The 22401-nt window shown below is 50.6% G+C and overlaps 10 protein-coding genes across 10 annotated transcripts; 6 read left to right on the top strand and 4 right to left on the bottom strand.

Annotated features, from left to right (window-relative positions):
• The first annotated feature begins 288 nt into the window (after positions 1–288).
• BDW70DRAFT_125426 (PSME3-interacting protein) lies at positions 289–1496 on the top strand. Its single transcript, XM_073734870.1, has 2 exons — positions 289–662; positions 756–1496. Exons 1-2 carry the CDS (start codon positions 497–499, stop codon positions 1286–1288), a joined length of 699 nt encoding a protein of 232 aa, XP_073600939.1. The 5' UTR covers positions 289–496; the 3' UTR covers positions 1289–1496.
• Positions 1476–4112, bottom strand: BDW70DRAFT_125424 (sugar porter family MFS transporter). Its single transcript, XM_073734869.1, has 7 exons — positions 3530–4112; positions 3428–3473; positions 3270–3348; positions 3011–3202; positions 2715–2958; positions 2405–2661; positions 1476–2339 (listed from the first exon to the last, which is right to left on the bottom strand). Exons 1-7 carry the CDS (start codon positions 3554–3556, stop codon positions 1670–1672), a joined length of 1515 nt encoding a protein of 504 aa, XP_073600938.1. The 5' UTR covers positions 3557–4112; the 3' UTR covers positions 1476–1669.
• An 81-nt stretch (positions 4113–4193) lies between these two features.
• Positions 4194–6841, top strand: BDW70DRAFT_125421 (alpha-N-arabinofuranosidase). The gene is made up of 7 exons (XM_073734868.1): positions 4194–4505; positions 4576–4770; positions 4824–4951; positions 5005–5093; positions 5141–5240; positions 5293–6530; positions 6604–6841. The coding sequence occupies exons 1-6, from the start codon at positions 4399–4401 to the stop codon at positions 6186–6188; spliced, it is 1515 nt and encodes a 504-aa protein (XP_073600936.1). The 5' UTR covers positions 4194–4398; the 3' UTR covers positions 6189–6530; positions 6604–6841.
• On the bottom strand, positions 6391–6709 carry BDW70DRAFT_154824 (uncharacterized protein; the record flags this gene model as incomplete). The annotated part of the gene is made up of 2 exons (XM_073739927.1): positions 6391–6528; positions 6602–6709. The coding sequence occupies 2 exons, from the start codon at positions 6707–6709 to the stop codon at positions 6391–6393; spliced, it is 246 nt and encodes an 81-aa protein (XP_073600937.1).
• Positions 6842–7619: 778 nt separating the features above from the next.
• On the top strand, positions 7620–8827 carry BDW70DRAFT_154823 (uncharacterized protein; the record flags this gene model as incomplete). The annotated part of the gene is made up of 2 exons (XM_073739926.1): positions 7620–7636; positions 7870–8827. The coding sequence occupies 2 exons, from the start codon at positions 7620–7622 to the stop codon at positions 8825–8827; spliced, it is 975 nt and encodes a 324-aa protein (XP_073600935.1).
• Positions 8828–9312: 485 nt separating this feature from the next.
• On the bottom strand, positions 9313–13780 carry BDW70DRAFT_472 (putative VPS9 domain protein). The gene is made up of 3 exons (XM_073744087.1): positions 13415–13780; positions 13103–13349; positions 9313–13050 (listed from the first exon to the last, which is right to left on the bottom strand). The coding sequence occupies exons 1-3, from the start codon at positions 13490–13492 to the stop codon at positions 9488–9490; spliced, it is 3888 nt and encodes a 1295-aa protein (XP_073600934.1). The 5' UTR covers positions 13493–13780; the 3' UTR covers positions 9313–9487.
• A 1184-nt stretch (positions 13781–14964) lies between these two features.
• tim44 (protein translocase subunit TIM44) lies at positions 14965–16933 on the top strand. Its single transcript, XM_073744150.1, has 2 exons — positions 14965–16035; positions 16100–16933. The coding sequence occupies exons 1-2, from the start codon at positions 15167–15169 to the stop codon at positions 16773–16775; spliced, it is 1545 nt and encodes a 514-aa protein (XP_073600933.1). The 5' UTR covers positions 14965–15166; the 3' UTR covers positions 16776–16933.
• On the top strand, positions 16934–17394 carry BDW70DRAFT_483 (uncharacterized protein). The gene has a single exon (XM_073744113.1). It carries the CDS (start codon positions 17092–17094, stop codon positions 17344–17346), a length of 255 nt encoding a protein of 84 aa, XP_073600932.1. The 5' UTR covers positions 16934–17091; the 3' UTR covers positions 17347–17394.
• BDW70DRAFT_482 (putative Hsc70 cochaperone (SGT)) lies at positions 17395–18796 on the bottom strand. The gene is made up of 3 exons (XM_073744107.1): positions 18605–18796; positions 17543–18534; positions 17395–17488 (listed from the first exon to the last, which is right to left on the bottom strand). The coding sequence occupies exons 1-3, from the start codon at positions 18605–18607 to the stop codon at positions 17443–17445; spliced, it is 1041 nt and encodes a 346-aa protein (XP_073600931.1). The 5' UTR covers positions 18608–18796; the 3' UTR covers positions 17395–17442.
• A 189-nt stretch (positions 18797–18985) lies between these two features.
• On the top strand, positions 18986–22336 carry BDW70DRAFT_146350 (RIC1 family protein; the record flags this gene model as incomplete). The annotated part of the gene is made up of 5 exons (XM_073738575.1): positions 18986–19264; positions 19316–20710; positions 20760–21027; positions 21075–21550; positions 21605–22336. 5 exons carry the CDS (start codon positions 18986–18988, stop codon positions 22334–22336), a joined length of 3150 nt encoding a protein of 1049 aa, XP_073600930.1.
• Positions 22337–22401: the final 65 nt, after the last annotated feature.

The following is a 22401-nucleotide window of genomic DNA, read 5'->3' as shown; positions in this document are numbered from 1 at the left end:
TAAGTTGCTCCACACTGCAGATACTGCCCGTGACAGTATAATCTGCGCCCCCGAATGTGAGGAACATTACAAAGCATTTACTCGGATTACGGTTGCATCGCAAGTCGGAGGTTGAATGCGGGAAGTTGAAAGGCCGCGATGCCGATTGGATGTGATTGGTTCTTGAGGAGTAACTTCTCCGGCCTCGGCCTCGATGTGGAGCACCTGTTTCTCCGCCTTTTTCTGCCAGCTTTAACCATCTCAAATATATGATAGTTTTGACTTTCGAGGCATGTCTTGGGCAACCCTCTTACCTAGAAAACGTTGCACCCGCCGCACTTCACCGCACTTTTACAGATTGCCATTGCTATAGTCGGGGCATTTAGGTCCTGCTATCTGCGCTCTGACCAAGTCAAGCCTCCAACATAGCCTTCTCCACTAGAACCGCCAGGCCCCCCCCACATGCTGGCTTAGGAACAACCATTGAGAATCCTTCTCTATTTTCAGAGACGCGAAAATGTCTTCGGGATTTGTTTCCGCGGGAACAGATCAAGAGCCTATTGAACGTGATGGCGAATGGGTTCGTGTGCAAAAAGAGCTCGAGGAGGAACGGAGACGGAAGGCAGACTTAGGGAAGCAGGATGGCGGCAAAAGCTTATATGATGTTCTGCAGCAGAACAAAAGTGAGTAATGACATCTCGATAACAAGCATTCACCTATTGCTCCAAGCGAGCGTCTGGTTGACATACCATGATGATGCTCTTGTCGGCATAAAGTGGCCAAGCAGGAAGCATTCGAAGAAAAGATAAAGTTGAAGAACCAGTTTCGCGCCCTCGATGAAGACGAAGTCGAATTCCTCGATTCTATAATGGAGTCTACTCGAGCTCACGAGGCCACTGTGAAGAAGGAGACTGCCGAACAACTGGAGCAGTTCCGGCGGCAACGAGAGGAGGCGGAGAAGGCCTACCTTAAAGACACATCGCCAGAAATCCCTCCAGCAGCTGAAGCAGAAGACTGGAAGATTGCGTTGCGCAAGAGACGGCGCGAGAAGAGCGGTGCGACACTTATCCCAGGCCGAAAACGAAAATCGATGGGCGACGTTACTACCGATCCTCCTATGAAAGAGACGGAACCAAACAAAAGGACCAAGGAACTCGAGGAGAAACGAAAGGTGACTATCCCAGCCACAAAGGAGAAGCCCAAAGCGTCGGACGTGAATAAGAACCCAGCTCAACAACCCGCAAAGCCGGCTGCTGATCCACCAGCACCATCTCTTGGCTTGACTGGCTATAGCTCAGATTCGGAGTGATTACACCCATAAGGATCGTCATAGTTTACGCCAAAGAGACAGCTGTGGTGTACGGATTCAAGGCCATACTCATCCGCACGGTGTCCCCAAGGCCAACAACCATTTATGAGAAGCAAAAATGTGGCTACCAAATCGTACGACGCCGTGTGTTGCACTATTGAGATTAAACTGACCGGAAGCTAAGTGCATATATCGATCTATAGTGGCTCGGGCCTATTGCAAAGAGGTCTCATGAAAGCTTTCAAGCTCTCAAGACGGTATCTGGCAAAACTCCATCTGCAATTCCCAGGGACCATTAGTGGACCCTACACATGGTTACATACGATTATTGTAAAGTACACAGTATCATCAAGCATCAGCATATCCGTCTTCGGTCTGCATCTATTGCCTCTCCTCATGCGACACGTACGCATGCTGCTTCTCCTCCTGCTCCACCACTCTGCGCTCCAGGTCGTGCGGGACGTAGTCCTCCTTCTTTGTGCCTGGGATAATCCAAGGAGCGTTTGAGAACAAATAGTTCATCTCCTCTAGCGGCAACTTCTTAGTCTCGGGCAGGAGCAACCAGAAGAACACGGCGTTGGTGAAATTGCAGATGATAAATAGATAGTAATATCTGTAGCCAACGTCTTCCATTGCGAGTGGCGTTACCTGGCCGATCATGGTGTTGAAGGCATAAGAGGTCATGGTCGCAAGCGAGACACCCTTTGAACGAGTACGGGTATCAAAAACCTCAGCAGGGATGATCCAAGACAGCGGACCGCAGGTGCACGAAAAGGAGAAGTTGTAAAGCCAAGTCATGATGATGAAGCCCCAGTGAGCTCCGGTGTTGTTGACCTCTGGAGGGAATCTGGCTAGCAGTATGCAGGCGATGATGAAAGTAAGGCAGTTGCCCAAGTTTCCGCTGATCAAACTCCAGCGGCGACCAAAACGATCGATAAGCATCATACACAAGAACTGGGCGATTAGAGCGATGATGGAGTTGATTGCCTGGTAGCGAAGGGTTTCATCGCCCGAGATACCGATCTGCGCGTAGATCGTGACGGAGTAATACCTGTACGAAAAAGGCTATTAATAACTCACCCTCCAGAGTAGAGGTAAGGGCCAAAGAGTACTTACTGAATCGCAGAAACTCCAGTCATCTGCACGGAGGCTTGGAGTGCACAGCAGAGGAAAAGACGACGGAAAGACGAACGCGACTGGAAGAGCTCCAAGTAGGATTTGGCCTCCTCCTCGTGTTCACGGAGGATGAATTCTTGAATCTGAGTGTATTCCGCACGGACCCAGGCGTCATTCACATCACCGTAGGCGTGAAGCCTCGCCAGGGTCTTCAGGCCCTCTTCTTGGCGGCCATGGTCGATAAGCCAACGGGGGGACTAGTCGCATGTCCCGTTAGCAGCAGTATTGACTTGCTTGGACTGTATCTTACCTCAGGGAAAAGCATGATCAGCAGCCCCAGGAAGACGGCTGGGACAACCTGCAGACCAAGAGAGACTTGCCACTGAGCATCGTTCGTATCATCGAAGCCGATATATGTTCCGTACGAAATCCATGCGGCGCATAGAGCTCCGACACCCAGCATGAACTGCTGCAGGGCAGTGACACGACCTCGGATATTTGGGTGGCAGATCTCGGCTTGGTATAGGGGCACGATCATGGTGAGGAAACCAACCCTAAGCCAGTTTAGCAAGTGTGCTCAGCGTACAAAATCTCGACATAACTTACCCAACGCCGGCAAAGAAACGTCCACTGTATAGGTACTCGATAGTCTGGGCGCCGGTTTGCAGACCACCACCAAGACAGAAGACGATACAACCGATTATGATAGTCCAACGTCTACCCAGATGATCACCAGAAGGACCGGCAAATGCAGCGCCGCAGAAAGCGCCTACTGTGAACATCGAAACGACCAAACCGCTAGGAGCACGAGTCAATGCCAGGATCTTGCACTTGAGGCTCTCCCGCCAGGTTGCGGAGCACTTACGTTTGCGTGCTGTCTGGTTCTTTAAAGGTCGTCTTAAACGATTCACAGGCAATCACTTCCGCAATAACACCCAGATCATCTGCAGTTGAAGAGTCCGGTTAGTCGACTAACGCCCAGCGCGCCATTGACGGGCTCTGAGAAAGAGGGAAGACACGCACATCCGTAGAGGAATGATCCGAGAGAGGCGAAGACGCCTACGAGGAACTAGCATCACTGTTAATAGGATGGTCTAAATGGTTTGCCTGAGATAACAAGCATACCTGGTACCACGCAGGAGAGAGACGCATGGCTAAAAACACCTCAGAGTAACTCTCAGTAAACCAGCGATATGTTCCAACGCGTTTGACTGCTCGAGATTCAAGACTCCGGAGAAAAGTGCGGAGACAGAGATAAGAGAGCAGAAGCAGGACCCGCCTCTTTTAAAGAAATCCGGGGTTGAACTATGCCACTCCCAAGCCCGGGAACAGGGTGGGCAAAGCACTCCGGCATCACGCTCTGCGGAATGTGGCTCTGGCCCAGAATCGCGGTTGACTTCATGCCCGCCGGGTTAATCCCACAAGGACGTGGGGATCGGGCTGGCACGATCATCGAGGAGCTCCTACCCCGTCGGCCTGACATCAACGGCAAAGTCACGGAGAGAAGGGACCAGAGACCTCGAGGAGCTAGAACGAATAGAGGCCTAGAACCCCGTGTGTTGGAAGCGGGAGGAAATGTCAGCCGATGGAGCGGAGAACCGAACGATGCAGACTAAGGCAGCCTGCGGGGATCCCGTGCCTTGAAGCGCTGGCAGCTGATTGACGGAATAACTACAGGCCACGTCTTGGCTCCAATCGCCAGATCAACGGCACTAGACATCGCCAGTTGCTGTCACCTCCGCAGGAGTTAGTCCAATTTATTTCTTGTCTGGCATGGGGTGACCCCGCCGGGGGTTTGCCCCTTTGAAGCTGGTTCCCTCGATAAGCCCGTCTAACATTAATATTAGCTGCCCAGTCGCCTCGCCTGGGTCTTCGAATACTCAACAAGAGTACTTTGATAATTGAGTTGTATTTTTTTTCTCTGCCAATCAGTACTCGTTCCTTCGATTCTTTGGCTTGATTCCGTGGCTTTAGCTCGTTGGATTCGCGCCGCCATGACAACCTTCACGAAGCTCAGTGAGCAGGAAGCTCCGGGAATTTCCATACACCCAGACCGCCGCATCTCAAAAATCAATCCTAATATCTATGCCGGGTTTGCAGAGTAAGCTTTGGACCCCTGTCTCTTGGCCTGACTAAGTTTAGGGCCATATCAAGCTGACTCGTGAGTCCAGGCACATGGGACGATGCATCTACGGGGGCATCTACGATCCCGGTAACCCATTATCAGATGAAAATGGGTTTCGAAAGGACGTCCTCGAAGCCCTCAAGGAGCTCAAGGTCCCTGTAATTCGTTACCCTGGTGGCAACTTCACCGCAACATACCATTGGATCGATGGAGTCGGCCCGAGAGACCAACGCCCCGCGAGGTCTGTCTCTGACTCTTAGCCTATTTAGGTGGACCGTTACTGATTGCTTCCAGGCCGGAACTTGCGTGGCTGGGCACAGAGACCAACCAGTTTGGAACTGATGAGTTCTTGAAGTGGTGTGAGATGCTGGGAACCGAGCCCTATCTTTGCCTGAACATGGGCACGGGTACTCTTGATGAGGGTATGCAAAACTGCCACTCTCTATGCCGGTATATCTGACACTTCTGATTACAGCTTTGGCGTGGGTTGATTATTGCAACGGTACTCGGGACACTTATTACGCCAATCTCCGACGCAAGAATGGACGAGAAGAACCGTACAATGTGCGCAACCCCAGCCCCGCGTTTTCTCAGTATGCTAATATGCACAGGTCAAATACTGGGCCCTCGGTAACGAAGTATGGGGACCATGGCAGGTTGAGCAGTCTACCAAGGAGGAATACGCTCACAAGGCCTACCAATGGGCCAAAGGTAACCTTGCCTCCGATCAACTCATAGTATTTCATCTCACATTTTCCAATAGCCCTGAAACTTCTTGATCCTTCTATCGAGTTGATTCTGTGCGGAAAAGAAGGCCCAACATCGTGGGACTATTACACCCTAAAGCAGACCATGCTCCCCGTGCACTCGCCCCTATCAACCAGCGCAGTCCCCCTCATCGACATGCACAGTATCCACCTCTACACAGCTCACTCCTCACACCTTCCCAACGTCACCGCGCCTCTAGCAGCTGAGCGCGCCATCGAGATCACCTCCTCTCTCATCGACCTCGCCCGGGTCGAGAACGGGGTCCCGCCCGAGCAACGCCGCCCAACTATCTGCTTCGATGAGTGGAACGTCTGGGACCCCATCCGTGCCGAGGGCAGCAAAGGCGCAGAGGAATCCTACAACCTCTCCGATGCTTTAGCTGTAGGTGTCTGGCTTAACGTGTTTGTGCGTAAGAGTAAGGATGTCGGCATGGCGTGCATTGCGCAGAGCGTCAATGTTATTTCGCCGCTTATGACCACAAAAGATGGGATCGTGAAGCAGACGACGTGGTGGCCGCTCTATCTGTTCTCGAATTACATGCGAGGCTGGACTATCAGTGCACATGTTTCTGTTTCTGCATATGAGGGCGAAACACACCCGAAATGGGTAAGGGGTGTCAAGGACACGCCTTGGTTGGACGTTAGTGCGACTCTAGGTGAGGATGGATATGTCAATGTAGTTGTGATCAATATCCATGAAGAGAAGGGGATCGAGGCGAAGCTTGATGGTCCTTCTGGTGAGGTTACTGTGTTCACTGTTACCGGTGACAACCCAGCTGTGACTAACATGAAAGGCAAGGAGGAAGTTGGTCTTGTTGAGAGCAAGTGGGATGCCCAGGGTCCATACGTGTTCCCGAAGCATTCCCTTACTCTGCTGAGATGGAAGGCTTGAGCAGCTGACCTCAAGCTTACCGATACCTACCTCACTTTATGATTATAGAACGCAGTGTATTTAAATTTCTCATTCCATCTCCTTGCATCTAATTCATTCTCGAAAGTATTAGATGTTAGAGGCAACATGTCATATCATTGTATCATGATCCGTTGTAAAACCATCGGCTCTCAGAGACTCTCGTGGGTAGCCCTAATAGCCCCTACCCATAGTTCACATCACGGACATTCTCGTTCTCATCAAGATGAATATTCAACCTTTCGGGTCTGTAGTCCATCGTCGTGAAGTCTCCCGGCTTTACGATCCGATGAGACTCAGGGAGATCTTGCTTTGCGAAACACTGTCGGCGAAAAATATTAGCCTCTATGGCACATGAGTCAATAAAAAAATACGAATAAGGGAGAATAAAATACAGTCTCATTATGAGAATCGCTGATCTTCTTCCCAACAAGCTTATTGAGCCAGTCGTCTTTGCTGTTACCGCTACCGGTGTTGGTAATCCCGGGAACAACAAGAGGCATTTTGGCTTTGGTGGAGTGTTGATAGTGCTTTGTAGTGAGATAGAGATAGAAATCGTAGAGATAGAGGTTTTTCTGAGATAATATTCGAATGTGAGATGGACTCATGAAGCCTAGAAAATGCTGAGGCCAGGCAGACAGATAGTTATACTGTAATAAGCCGACGATAAGGGTTAGTCAGGATGACGTCGCTGTCACCGATAAGTATCCGACATGGAATGCGCTAACCTGCTGGGGAAGGGATACTTCAGCAGTTCCTGAGTGATGTCATTATATACCTCGGTCCATGTGTGGACTACACCAACTACTGAGTCGAAGACTATGAGGCCATGCGGCTGAGCTCTAAGAGTAAGCAGGTGTCGATGAGAACGAAGATCAGTCCGATCTCCAGAAGAGTATCAACTGATTATTCCTCTGTTAATGTCCAGGAAATACTGAAGAACATCTACATTTAGCCTCTGGTAGTTACCAGATGACCCACAGAGCAAGTGTTGAGGTCGTTCACTGACAGCACCAAGCTGGGCCTTCTATAGATGAATTGGGGGTATACCTTGCTCTTGAGTATAAGTACGCCAACTCTACTACCTCTTGAGGGAATGGTACCGCTTTGCCTTCATAGCGGTACGGAGAGTGATGAATGGAGTGCTCATCAATTTTGGGTATCATTGCTGAAAGCATCACTGTTTTGCTGCTTAGTTAGCTTCGGACCTGCCTAATTGAAGGCGGAGAAGTCTGAATGTTTATTACCAACGAGAAATTGGAGCTTCGCATCTAGACCCTTGCAGCACTAACCCACGCAAAGAGTCACCGTGATATATGCAACTACACTGCCTCAAGGTAGGGCGATGCAGAATACATGTATCTGCCTATGAGATAGATACCACCAGCCTCACAGACACCGTTATTGCTCTATATGTCCTCCTTTTCAGAGTGAGATACTGCGGGGTCGCAATTGCCTCATGCGCTTGCAGACACCTGCCTTTACCTGCGTCGCCGCCATCGCCGTCTTGCCCTTCAGCAACACCCCTATCTAGACGGCCCTCATCGATGTGATTATCATTCGCCCAGCTCCTTATACCAGTTTACTCATCCCAAATATTTCTCTTATCGATGACATTGTGGGTATTAACCGTCTCACTGTCCCCAGCTGCTGACCCTCGAAGTGCCTCATTTAGCACCTCTATCCTCTACGACGAAAAAACGGACACACAAGAAGCAGTTGAGACTGCGGATCCCGGTCGAGGAGATCATCCTGATGACTTTATTGACTCAAAGTACAACGACCGCTCGAGCTATCCGCACGCCGTTCACGAAATCGCCAAACGCGATCCACTGTCCAAACCCCACAACAAGACTTCTGGCCAGGGTAAACCATCAAACGGCACGAAGTCTGAGCCAGCTTTGAACCAGACAGCAAGTAAAAGTCAGTTGGTCAAGGATTGGAAATATGAGAAAGCCTCGATCGCCGCGTCGAGCATTTTCGCGGTGGTAGCTCTCGCAGCAATCGCTCTACTGGGCTGGACGATCGTCAAGAAGGTCCGCGCGCGCCAGAGACGAGAGAAAGGAGCCGCCAATGACTCACTGGACGAGAGAAGAGCAAGGAGAGAGGCTATTATGTTCAGCAAAAGCCACTCGGCCGGCTCCTACATGGTCGAGGAAGAGAAGGATGGCAAAGTCATCCGCGTTTTCTGCACAAGTCGCAACATATCTCGCACTACGACTCCTCGTACCTCTATCGTCGGTGATCCCCTGGAGCAAATCAATTCTGCTTTGAGCATGAAAGCAGAAGCTACACGTCACATGGAGGGCTTGGATAATTCTAAAAGAGGACGTCGCGGCTCTATCCCGAAGCAGATTGTGGTTGTGTCGTCTCCATTGCAACCGGCTGTCTCACGAACCGCCGTTCCTGTTTCCCAATTACCTGATCCCGTCACAGATGTGAGTGGTAAAAGCAGTGAGCTAGAACCCGAGTGTCCCCGAACACCAGCGCACTCATTAGCTACAGACGTGGATCAAGACCGAGAGATTGAAGCTGAAATTTCGTCAGTTCGCAGCTACAGAAGGTCACTACTTCGTCTGCCGCCAATCAAGCAATCCATCTCTCCTTTTTGCAAATTTTGATTGTTCTTCCTCCTATTCAGTCATTTCTCACTTTTGCAAGTCAGACTGTGGTCCTTTCTCCTTCTACCTTGTCATTTCTATATATCTCCTTTGCATACCTTAAAACTGGTCGCTGTCGGACGCATATCGTTTTACCTTTTCACGTGAAACTGTTGAATTCGCCTAGTTGCCCCGTAGATGAGCTTGTGGCTTCCTCATTTCTATTTGAGACTGCTTTGTTTGCTTATCAGCTATTAACATGCTGGCTCTTCATCCTTTTTTTTCTTTTTCTTTTTTTTTTGCGAACCCTTCGTTCCCTGTAGATAGCTATAAAGCCGTACTGCGGCCATGTATACTTAATTAGACAGCCTTCAGGAGGAGCAGGCACTCCGATAATTACATGATGACAAGGTTGGCTTGCTGTAGCAGAATACGTTGTGGATATCAAGTCAAGGTTACTACTATATATCTTTGGTGTTTCAGATATCTGCGAATCCCTAAATTTAGACGAGTAGCGTAATCTCAGCATTACATTATCATTATCATAAGAGATATTTCCACACTTAGCCGTACATGCATTGAAGAGATTGGCAAATAAAGAGTAAAAAAAGTATGTCTACAGGCTAAAATGTATCTATGAGAAACGCAGTCGCCAGCCCCAGACGACGACCAACCATTAAATCACTCAACATCCCTCACACTCCTTAAGCATCTCTCAAGTCGCCTCTTTCGCTCCTTTTCCCTGACGAGCGTGCTCCTAACAAAATCCCGAATCGCCCCACGTCCAACCTGCTCCCTCCAGGACGTCCAGCCCGCAAGCTCACCAACAACAACATCCTTATTCCAGCTTATCTCCCTAGAAAGCCTTGCAATTTGGTCCTCACTATTCGTGATCTTCTCTTGCAAGTCACGGAGCGAGCGGAGACGTGACTCTTCAAGGCCAGGGAAATTGAGGTTGAATTTGCGGGGTAATGAGGATGAAGCTAACGCGTTGCGGGAGCGCGTGAGGGTTCGTGTTGAGGAATTCAAAGACGAAATTAGGGAGAGAGGGCGCGAGAGTGAAGATAAAATTGCGGAGGTAGTCGTGTCGATCGAGGAGAGGGTCGACAAGAATTGGAGGAGTGGGGAGGAGTCTGAGGTTGACGTTGAGAGATAGGATGCGTAGCGAGAAAAGGCGTCGACGTGAGATGGTGGGAGGGCGTTGGTGGGGTATTTGAGCGTTGAAAAGACCGATGCAGCGAGAGCCACGGCGTCAGCGATGTCGGAGGTCGCATTTTGAAGGGCGTGTCCGCGGCGTAGGAGAGATCGGGTGTGAGTGTGTGTTGCGTGAACCATGTCTTGCGCGTGGGAAATGAACTGCTCTGCTTCACGGATGCCTTCTGAAGTAATTGGGTCATGGTCTTCGATGATGGATTCGGAGAGGGCCTGGGCTTTCCGGTGAGAGCGGTCGGTCATCATTTGGGGCTGGAGTTCGGGAACGAGGATGAATTCCCAGAGAAGTTCGTGGGTGGAGAAGGTTGGGTGAGACAAGAGGATCTTGAGGAAGCGGTCGAGGCGTTCTTGCATGTTGTGGAGGACGGCACGGGAAGGTTTCGAGTGGATTTGAAAGGGGTTGCGGAAGTCGGTGAGCGAGGGCATGTAGGAGGCGGGGTGTTCAAGCGAGAGGCATTCGGCGAGGGTCTCAAAATCGGACAATGTACGGCGGCAAGTTGTCACTGTGTACATTGTTGTATGGGCTGGCACATCTTGGCCGTCGATAGGAGGTGTTGGTGCGCCTGATTTGAGAACGAAGCGGACTGTTGCGTCTTCGACGAAGAAGGAGCGGACTACGGTTGTGACACGTCCGGATGACTCGTCGTGGGAAGAAGGCGGATTGGAGAGGAGGATTAGGTCGTCGATGCGGTTGCGAACTTCATCATCCTTGGCAAGCTCGATAGCAGTCAACCCACGGGATTCCTTGAGGTGGTGATCCACTCTTGAGTCTGAGAAGAGGATGCGAACTTGGTCGACGCGCCCATATTTACTGGCCATCATCAAAGGCGTGAAGTTCTTGTCATTGGTGGCGTTTGGGTCACAGTCACTTTCTCTGAGGATGCGTATGGTGATTTCGGGATCGCTGACGATGTGCAAGAGAGTATTGCCTCTGGAGTCGACGTGATCGTCGAGGTGCAAAGGCTTGCCATCCCCTTGAGACTCTTGAGCTGCTGTGAGGGCCTCGTTGACCATTGCCTTGTATTCAGGATGGTCGTATGACCTGCACAGCGCGAAAAGCGGCGTCTGTCCAAGCTTATCACGTTGGCGCCACGGGAGTAATCCTTTGAGTCTTCGCATTACTGCGGGCGTGCTAAATAGATAATGTGCGACTGTGCGCCCTCGCTCGTCAAACTTGCGCAAATAAGAGGCGATGGCACCCTCGTCAGCTGCCGCTGTTAGATAGTCGAGCAGAAGGTCAACAATCTCAGTTTGAGCAAGCTGAACAGCAGCGCTGAGTAAAGTGGTTCCATCTGTGTTCGTATCCTCGAGTACGTCAGCAACCGAGTAGAACTCGCCCAAGCTTAGGAGATATTTGAGAGTTTCAGCTCGGCGACTCTCAACCGCCATCATCAATATTGAATCACCATGCGGATCTTGTGTTTTGACCAATGTCTCTATCGAGCTATCTCCTTCAATGGCGCTGCTGATTGAGTTCAGAGTGGTTGTCCGTGACAAAAATGAAATGCCTGATGACTCTGACAGGCTCCTGACATCCATCGACACCCGCTTAATGGGAGGCTTCGTGTCACGGGGCGAAGAGGCCCCCCAGGTTTGGAATGGAAATACGTGAGCGAGAGGGGGCGCCTCCGAAGCGGCTTCCAGACCCTCAAGCTCCTCGCGTGTTTGTATTTGGTCTCCAAACAGCGGATGCATCCGCTGAGACTCCCGATTGGGATGCGCCTCGTCCCGTGGTTGCTCCTGCGAATCAGCAGCGTCATACGCCTCAAAGAAGGATTCGTGATCGCCATCCGGCTCTAGAATAGCCTTCATATCAGCCACGCGCCCAGCTTTGGTAGCATTCCACAGGCGTTTATTTCGAATGCTGGCTCGTCGAAGTCCCGCAGGATCAGCCATTAAATAGGTCAGGACCGCTTCAAATGTGCTCAAAGCATAGCCCATCTCTCCACTATCGACATCATCAACGTAGATGAAGTGTTGCATATACAACAACCGAGCTTGAAGATTCTTCACTTGAGATCTGATCACCACGATCAACAAGAGAGATACCAAAATGTCGGCGTTTATCGTCACAGGAGCTGACTGCTTTTCATCGCTTTTATTGTATTCGCCCGGATAGGATAGAACCTTCACTGTCTCCAGAAGTGTATTAAGCATATCATGGGGACACTTCGCGTCCAGCATCTTGCGAAATTCGTCCACTGCCCTACCAAGCCGCAGAAGAAGCTCGCGTTTACCGTCGCGCCCACCCTCCACAACAAGGCCAACCTGGGAAACGTCGACATACTCCATTTGTCGAATCCTGGCATCTAGTTCCATATCCTCCGGTTGTCGGAAGCTGCACAGACGTGGGAAGAGGAGTGACTCATGGACCTGCTCCGCAACATAGCGTTCAATATAGCGCTCAACAACTGGCCCGGTTAGGTCGGTAGTCGCTCCGAGAAGAGACAGCTGTTGCTGATCAACTAGGCGAAATAGATCAATTGCAGCTGTAACAGCAGTTTCCAGGCTACGACGCATTAAGTCTTCGTCATCTTCAAAGTACTCTTCAGAATTGAAGGGAAGACCTCTGCTGCGGCGGGACGATGAACTTTTGATGGAGCCATTTCCATCGGCAATCGACTCCTCGCGAATTCGACTAGATTCGTTATCATCTAGCATGGGAGACCGCGACGGCGGTGGTGGTAGCGGTTTTCCTAGTTCTTTTCCGAATTCCCTAAACAACCTTTCCAACCCCGGCTGCATCTGCCGCGCAATCATGGGGAAGTTGGCCAGCAGTTCCCCAAAGGTTCGGATTTCTTTTTTCGGGGGTGATGAGATAGTACCGGCTGTTTCACCAGGCTTAGCGCTGGCCTGAGTAGGATCAACCCTAGAGCCTGTTCCAGGAACAATCGCGGAAATAATTTTCGCGGGCTCGAAGGAGCCGACAAGCGGTCTCGAGATGTAATATATAAGCCATGGTTGTGATTCGCCGGTCGGGGCATAGTATAAGGCGTCGGACAGCAATTGTGCCTGGCTCAACGACTTGAAGCCTGAGTCTCTTTAAGCACATTGTCACTCAAATGATCGCTGAAGCGCTCTTACCCTTGTTACTATAGACCGAATTGTCTCTGATGATCACTGTCCTCCCGTTGGCGGTAGTGACCTGCTTTGCCTTTCCTCTACCATCGCGCACGTTTGAATCATCCCTCCCTCCCGCTTCACTGGAGGCTGGTATTCGTAAGGTATGACTGCCCAAGAACTCTTCAGAAACGACGAGATCGGAGTAAAATAAGGACGATTCACGATCGCGTGATCCGATCAAAGATTCACTGACGGGGACGAGCAGAACCTAGAACGCATTCTGAGTAAACTAAATCTTCGACGGTCTGAAGCGGCGCAAGAGGGGAGCCGTACATGATTCTCGACTGGCACACACTGCCCCGGCACAGTGCTCCGAAAGAAAGCCCGGAGAAAAGGATTTAGAGGGTGCATCCAAGCGGTCCTGGACGACGGCCCGTTGGAGAAGATCTAGCGCTCATCAAGCCGCCGCTGTCAAGCTCGCAAAAAGGAACGTTCGCCGGTGGATCGACAGTAGGGAGGCTCTGGCGCATCTGCCCCGCGAGCAGCCCAAAATCTAGCGAACGCGTCGAAAGTGTGAGAATGCAATCGTGTGCTTGAGCAAGGGTGATTCAAGTCTGGATGCTATGATAAACAAGACCTATCCATTGACAAATACAAGGAGCAGTCGTTCAGTCAACAGCTTCCGTGCAGCAGCTGGGGGGAGCTATCCGCGCTATACCGGATACGGACAACTAGGTTCTGGACTCTTGCGTTGATAACTTGTACTGGCATTTCGGTTGGGCTTCTGAACCGGGAAAATCAAGATAATATACATAGACCACACTAGACTACAAAAAAGACCTTTTCCACCTGACAACGAGTGAATACTCACACCACTTCGTCTGTGGCAAAATGGTTGTCGTCTTCAAACCAGGCGGTCTCCTGATGGCGAGATGCACCAGACATGATACTTCGTACAATGACGATGTAAGAACAGCAGAAAGAAACTCTAGAGTCTGCGGACTCTCGGGCTCCTCGTTCCACCAAATTTGATCCTGGTCGAATCTGCTACCCGACACACCAAGCCCCGGATATTCCTCCCCTCGTTTCCTAACAGTGCTTTGGTAAAGGCTGTTCGACCTTGGTGGAAGCCACGGAAAATAATCTCTATGGCTTTAATATCCATCAAAAGACCACGCTCCTGGATCTGTGCGAAGAGATGCGACGTCAATTGGTATGCCGGGTCATAGCCGCCTCGACGAGACTTGGTGAAGCCCAGGACTCCGGTGCCAAACGACATCAGAGGGCTACCATTTGGTCGTGTAAGTGTGAGTATCGTATTGTGTCGGTGCGAATAGACGTGAATGTGATGCGGAGGAGTTTGGTCGCTGTAAGGTCGCCTGAGAATAACTGATTCCAACTCCGACGCCATCTTTGAAAAGTCCCCGCTGACAGCAGCCCCGTTCCCGCCAATCGAGTTTGTAATTGCTTTCAATGGCGAGTCTTCCTTCACCACAGATTCATTTGGTTGCGTGCTTCCACTTGCTTTTTCTTGCTCACTCGATATCTGTTTCGACGGCGAATTGAAGGTTTTAGGCGTCGAGGAAAAAGATCGTATCTGACATGACAAGGGAACCTTTGGCTGGCACTGACGACCAACCGACGGAAGAGCTCGCCGCAAGCTGTGGGTGAATGTGTTCATACTGATTCTAGTTGTTCGCGAAGGGCGGATGGTTAAGAAGACTGCAAATCTCAAGACGAGCAAAGGTCTCAGGCCGCTCCTCAAGGAGGCCGAGCTCTGAACGACTAAAGAAGTAGTAGTCGGAAATAAACAGGTGAAATCGACAGCCCGGACACCACTTTTTGACCTGGATGAATTGTAGCGGCGGTGGTCCGGGAAAGGTGAAGGCGGCGGAAAAGGGCCGAATTTTCGATTCTTGGCAATGGTAGCTCAACTTTTTTTCCCTTCAAGCAGCCGTTGCCGACATCGCTTTCTCTCGCCTCATCCGTAACTCCTCATCCTCCGCGCTTCGCCTTGCCGTTGGGCACTCTTACGACCTGATAATCAATTCTTACCATATTTTGTTTTTCATTCATCGACATAGCATGATCGCGGCTACGAGGATGCCGGCCACCGCTCGGGTGGTCGCTCTGCGCTCTCAGGTGTCGGCGCTCAGGGCGACAGGTGGAAACTCTGCCGCTTTACAACGGTCTTTGATTCAGTCCCCCTTATATGCGACTTCAAGCTCAATAGACTGTGCCAACTCCCCTGTTTCTCGCCTTCTTTCGCCCTACGCCTCCCTTCACTTGACTCGATCTTTCCATGTCGGCACACCTCGGCTGCAGCAGAAGCAGGAGCAAACTGAAAAGAAATCTGAAGAGACAAAGCAGGAGAAGAATGAAGAAAGCAAGGATGAGGACAAGTCGGAGCAGAAGAAGGAAGATAAAGATGATGCGCCTCCGCCTCCTCCCCATGGAGACAAGTCCCCGTGGCAAGTCTTCCGGGATACTCTTCAGCAAGAGTTCAAGGCATCCAAAGAATGGAACGAGTCAACAAAGGCCCTTGCATCTTCAGCGCATCAGTTTGCCGAGAACGAGAACGTTAAGCGTGCCCGTGCTGCCTATGAGGCTGCCCAGGGTGCGGCGTCTTCACGAACTGCGAGTGCACTCAAAGGAACAGGACGCGTTATTGGAAAGAGTGCCTCATGGACGTGGAATACCCCTGTTGTTAAGGGGCTCCGGAAAGGTGTAAATGCGACTACATCTGGGATAGAGAAGGCAACACGCCCTGTGCGAGAGACTGAGGTTTATAAGACCGCTATTGGAGGCGTGAAGCAAGCCATCGACGACGGCAGCAGTTCCCGCTATGGAGGCTGGACTGAGAAGGAAGAACGTCGACGAATGAGACAGTTGCGTGAGCAGGAGGAGCTTAAGTCCGGCCGCCGGAGGGCTGAGCCTATGGTTGAAGATCCAAAGTATGCTTTCCTCTCCTGAAACCATTTATTCCCCTTGTCTTCTAACAGTAATTCTTGTCATCAGCGCGGGAACGAACATCACACTTCATAAAGACTCGGCTTGGAAGGAGTCATGGCGTGAATTCAAAGACTCGAATCCTATGATGCAGAAGCTGTTCTCATTGAAGGAAACATACAATGAGTCAGAGAACCCCCTGATTAGCACGGCACGCAGTATCTCGGACCGGATTGCAGGCTTCTTTGCCGAGAACGAAACTGCGCAGGTAGTCAAGAAGTTCCGAGAAATGGACCCGAACTTCCAGATGGAAGCATTCCTGCGGGAGATGCGTGAATACATTCTTCCCGAGGTGCTCGATGCCTACGTTAAGGGAGATATTGAAACACTCAAGCTTTGGCTCTCAGACGCTCAGTTCCATGTCTATGAAGCCCTCACAAAACAGATCACCACAGCAGGTCTGAAGTCGGATGGTCGTATCCTTGATATCCGCGGAGTTGATGTCATGAGCGCCCGTATGCTGGACCCTGGCGATATCCCCGTTTTTGTGGTCATGTGCCGCACGCAAGAAGTCCATGTTTACCGAAACGTCAAAACAAATGAGCTCGCCGCCGGGATGGAGGACAAGGTTCAGTTGGTTAACTATGTTATGGGACTCACCCGAATCCCTGAGGATGTGAACAACCCCGAGACCAAGGGTTGGAGGTTGATCGAGCTCCAGAAGGCTGCGCGGGATTACATCTAAACGAACAGCGTTGATTACTTCTATCTCGAACATTATTACCGCTTCCTCCGAACTTTGATGACATACTACAACAGCCTTTTTTTTTGGGACTCCCTCCCGTTACTCCACTTCTCGAATGTCTGATATATTCGACTGTACTATATTACCTATTCGAATAGAGGCCAGTTGGACTGGCGCTTCATGTTATGTTTTAGTAACCGTTCGGTATGGGTATCTTTCCATGATTCTTGATTATATGCCAGTTGTTGAAGACGTGTATTTCTATTTGTTATTTTAATATGTTGGCAGTTCAAACGATACTTGTATCTATTTGACGATGTGCCGAAACTCGTTGATTATCATATTTCATCTGCTTTGGCTTGTGGCGCATGGTGTTTTCTGGCCAACTTCTCCATCCATCCTCCACTCCTCTAGCTATCACTTTTGCATAAGGCCCCTTGGTCCAGCATGTCATTTTTCTGCATTACTTACACAAACATATGTTACAAGATATATCAATGAAGTGGAATTGAGAGTTGAATCCATTAGAGGGCGGTTAATGGCCATATCTATATGCTTCTCAATATCATAGTCATACTTTAAACACATGTACCGAGGCAATCTCAGATCGGAAAGAAAAAATGTCGGGCATCAGCGCAGGCATTGAATAATAGAATGTGTGCACAGACTATTGGGATCCACCACGTCCGGCACCACCCATGAGATTACGCGCCCTATGATATGATTAGTGCTTTGGGCCAGAATAAAGCTAGCACGACAAGACCTACATATTTGCGATGTTCGGGTCGCTCATTAAGCTTGCCATGTCCGGCATGCCACCCCCTTGGCCAAAATTCTCTGCCATCTGTCGCAGTTGAGGGTTGCTCATCAGATTGCTGAGCATATCAGGGTTGCTCATGATGTTTTGAGCCATGCTGGCAAACATGGGGTTGTTCATCAAAGATCCAAGGTCCGGCATACCACCGCCGCCACCACCTCGGCCACCGCCGAGCATGCTAGCGAGGGAAGAAAGATCGGGCATGCCACCGCTGCCGCCGCGCGAGGCACCAGGTGCATCATCAACGGAGTCCGCCGGAGGCTCAGGACCGCGGCTAGCCTCTTCAATCTTCTTCTTGGAAGTCTCCAAGCCCCTCTTCATCGCCTCGCTTCCACCGTTACCTTCGGCTTCGATACCATGTTCATAAGCTTCCTTCGCTCCGTGGTAGTCACCCAGATCGAATCGAGCAAGACCCAGTCGGCTCCACGCCTTGGAGTACTTGGGATCAACACAAGTGGCGAGCTCTGCATCCTCCGCGGCTTTTTGAGGCTGTCCTGATGCGGAATAGGCAGCAGCACGGTTAGAAAGGTAGATGGGATTGGCGGGGGCGATAGCGAGGGCTTTCGTGTAAAGATCGATAGCAACACTGTACTCCTTACGAGCCATGGCGGCATTACCCTCGGACTTCAGCTTGTCAGACTCGGGGGTGGGAGCACCAGCCTGGGGCTTCTTTTCAGTCTGAGGCTCTGTGCTAGAGGAACCGGCAGAGGACTTGTTGCGCAACTTTTCGTAGACGCTGTAGATACTGGCAAGGGACTGTCCGCCCAACGCTTCTTTCATAGCAGCCTCGTCAGACGGATCAACCTTGAACGTATCCGCAATGCATGACTGGGCGATCTCAATAGACTCGGCGTCATCTGCCGTGAGCGTGCCATCCTTGACGCTGGTGTTAAGAAAATCAATTATAGCCAGCGCGAGGCGCTTCTTGGACTCTGTAGGGGCCTGAAAATCAGAGATCAATTGTTAGCTTCAAACACTACGCTAGATTAGACACAGACTGAATTGTAGTTACCATGATGGAGATTGGCAGTGTGTCTGTCAAAGCTGGAGAATGTTCGTATATCTGGCGAGAAGCAGCGGGGGGCGGCCCTTGATGCGGGGATATTTTTGGTAGCGGCGAATCTCGAGCCTTCTGTTTTGCACTGTTTGTTCGCTTTCTCCACGTGATTGTGTGCTGATCTATCCAAAGTGGGCGGTGAGAGCGGAGTAGGGAGCTTCAGCTATCAGCTATCTAGGTCGTCAATTGATCTGTCGAAAGAGCTCATGGTAATTATGGTCGGAAGCTCTGGGATTGTGAATGCCCTCTACCCGGCAGTATAATGCGCCTGGATATGTCGAAGATGACCATACCTGACACCGCATTTTCCCATAACTGTGCCGCTTCTCTCGAGCCATGTACTGGCCAACTGGAGTCCCGAGGGTCTATGCGATCAATGGCCCTGGAACTCCAGTCCCATTACCGAACGACGCAGACGATATTATCCATGATGACTCCTCCTCAGATCAAGAGCAGGCTCGGCCCCTGAATCAAAGCAATGGCTCAGAATCGCATTCCCAGCTAGGACCGTCGCTGCAGTGGGCAGATGAAGCAATAAGGGGTCTTTCTGTTTCGCGCAATGGCCATATGTTTGCGACGATGACTAACTCCTCAATAGCTGTCTGGCAAACCAGGGTATGTTGAGTTGTCTATTTTTCATGAAGTAAGGAAACTGACCGGCTTAAGCCCACCGCTGTCGTTGCAGCCTTTTCTCGATCGTCAACATCACTAGAAACGTACGGCTCTAACATTGCTCTGCTGATGCGCCCTGATGCCACAATCCTTGTTGTTCAGACTCAGAAAGGGTATTTGCTTACCTATACCATTGCCACGGACGCCAACACTCGCGTTTATCAGCAGCAATACGACCAGAGCAGTGCCTATCGGCGGCAACAACTGGCTCGTCTCTCGGCTGATGAGGAAGCTAGCAGCGTCCACGATGTTAGCATTCGTTTTCGGATGGCGATCAAGATAGAATCCGGAATTGTGAAGGCTTTAGCATTAGACAGCGAGCTTGTGGTTGCAACTGCAAAGCCCGCAGCTATCCAATGCATACGGTGGACGCCTGACGAGCACGGTACACAAACCTCCTCTGAGCTCCTAAGCCGAGCTCTAGGTGTGTCAAAACAGACTTCAATCGTTGACATGGTGTATGACCGTGCGATCAATCTCATGGTCTGGGTGACCAATGAGGGTCATGCTTACGCCGTTCAGCGTGTCTCCGAGATAACGCACCAGTCTGAATCTCGCAAAGCTCTCTTCCACGGCCACTGCTTTCACGCACCGACGAACGATGGCGAGAAGGCTGTCAGGGTTACAGTAAATGCTCGATTTTCACTCCTCACCGTCAGTTGCGCCAACGGCAATGTTCTTGTCTACACGGCCAAAGACTATCTAGGAAATGTTCCTCTGTCACACAAGCTTCAACCCCCCGCTTCACTCGGCACAACCGGCGACTTAACGTTCATGTGCTACTCGCCAGACGGGTACTGTCTTTTCGCAGGTTACGAACACGGTTGGACAACTTGGAGTGTCTTCGGCAAACCAGGCGGGAACAGCTTCTCAATAGATTGGTCTCTTGCCGAATCGAATGGAGAAGATTGGCTGACTGGCACATCACATGGTTGTTGGATAGGTGGAGGCTCAGATATCATTCTAACCGGTAGAGATGACCGGCGCCTGTGGATCCTTGAAACAGCCCGCAGCGCTCTTACTGGATGCTATTCCTCCGCCAACCTCGCTAGAGGTCTTCTGCAAACAGGAACAGAAGTAATCATATACCGCGGACACGACTTGCCTGATCTCATAACAATCTCTGGCAAAGACTCACTATGGCACCATGCACAGTACCCCCCCGCTTACCTTCATTCCCAGTGGCCCATCCGCTCCAGTTCAGTATCCCAAGATGGTAGATATGTTGCCATAGCTGGAAAACGGGGTCTTGCACACTACAGTGTGAACAGCGGCCGCTGGAAAGTCTTTGAAGACTCAAATGTCGAGAACTCTTTTGCTGTTCGAGGCGGGATGTGCTGGTACGGTCATATCTTAATTGCGGCCATCGATCGTGACGGATCATACGAGGTCAGTTCCGCAAGAACAACAAGTGCGTTGATACTAATTTTGGAAACAGTTATGTATGTTCTCTCGCGAACTTCCGCTGAATAACCATTCTGTTCTCCATGTAGAATATCTTCCATCACCAGTGGTTTTCATTGGGCCGTCTGGCGAGGATTCACTCCTTGTTTACACCTACGATAATATTCTTTACCACTATATCATCAATTCGACGCAATCTCGCATTGGTCTAGTCGCTGTTGGTCAGATTGCGTTCAACGGCATTGTGAGGGCACCGACCCGTGTCCGGTCCATCAGCTGGGTTCTACCTGAAGAACAGTTGCGTACGTACTAGCGTACACTTTCTGTAATGGAAATCTGACCTCTATAGGGAACGGGGACCCGTCTCAAGATGTGAAAGTGGCGTCCGTGCTTTTACTCGTCGACGGGAATTTGGTGCTCCTTCAGCCATCCATGTCAGATAGCGGGGACCTTAAATATGACATGCGCGTCATATCGCACGACGTCGAGTACTATATTTTGATGCGTGATCAACTTTCCTTTAACTTTGCACCGTCATATGAGGAATCACTACCACCTAGCCCAGCCGCAGAGTTGGCTCTCAACCAATACCACAGCAATTTCTCCTTACGTGATTCTCTGTGGACATTTTCTGGGAAAGATCTTACGGCGTGGGGCGACGTCCAGGAGGTTTTGCAACGGGAGGACGTGCCGAAGTCGATTGAAGTGCCTCTCGATTTCTACCCCTTGTCAGTACTCTTGAACAAAGGGATTGTATTAGGAGTGGAGCCCGAAACAATTCAACGGCGCGATGTCACGTTCGTGGTGTTGAAATTCGCTATTCGAGTATGTTCTCAACCTCATTACAGTTCAGACTCAGGCTACGTTAACACTTGACAGACACATCTCTTCCTGCCATACTTCTTGCAGCACAGTCTTGTTCAGGGTGATATCCCTGCAGCGCACTCACTATGCCAGCATTTCTCCCATCTTTCATACTTCCCGCACGCATTGGAAATTCTTCTACACCATGTCCTGGACGAAGAAGTGGACAATGTGGCGCGTGATAGCAAAGTTGATGATCAAATTCCTAAACATGACCCTCTTCTACCCTCGGTCATCTCATTTCTTCAGGCCTCACTTCCACCCAGCATATACTTAGACGTTGTTGTCCAATGTACGCGCAAAACCGAGCTCCGATCATGGCGTACCTTATTCGCCTACCTCCCCGCCCCGAAAGACCTTTTTGAACAAGCTCTTAAGCTCAACTCCCTCAAAACAGCTGTGGGTTATCTGCTCGTCTTACAAGCGTTTGAAGACGAGTCCGAGGGCCACGATGCCCCGGTTGAAGATTATGTTGTTAGACTGATGATATTGGCATCACAGAGAAGCGACTGGGAGTTATGTGCACAGCTCGCTCGGTTCCTGGTTGCTCTCGATGGCTCTGGCGATATGCTCCGCCGTGCTGTGTCGCGTGCAGGACTGCGATATGGTAACCAACCTGAAGGGGTCAGCGGGGTCGGATCTAGTCTGAAAGGACTTGGCCTGAATGTTCGCTCTCCATCCTGGTCTTCGCAGTCCGCTGCACCCTCCACCTCCGACAAATCCGGGGATGGGAGCACAAATACTTAACCAAACTGCCTACCATACACTACACAATCGATATATATGTACATAGGCATAGCCAATGATTTTGA

The sequence above is a fragment of the Aspergillus foveolatus genome (assembly GCF_047715535.1).
Source record: "Aspergillus foveolatus strain CBS 279.81 unplaced genomic scaffold BDW70scaffold_1, whole genome shotgun sequence".
NCBI lineage: Eukaryota > Fungi > Ascomycota > Eurotiomycetes > Eurotiales > Aspergillaceae > Aspergillus > Aspergillus foveolatus.
Note: the sequence above shows the minus strand (reverse complement) of the source record. Positions and strands in the feature narration are given on the sequence as shown.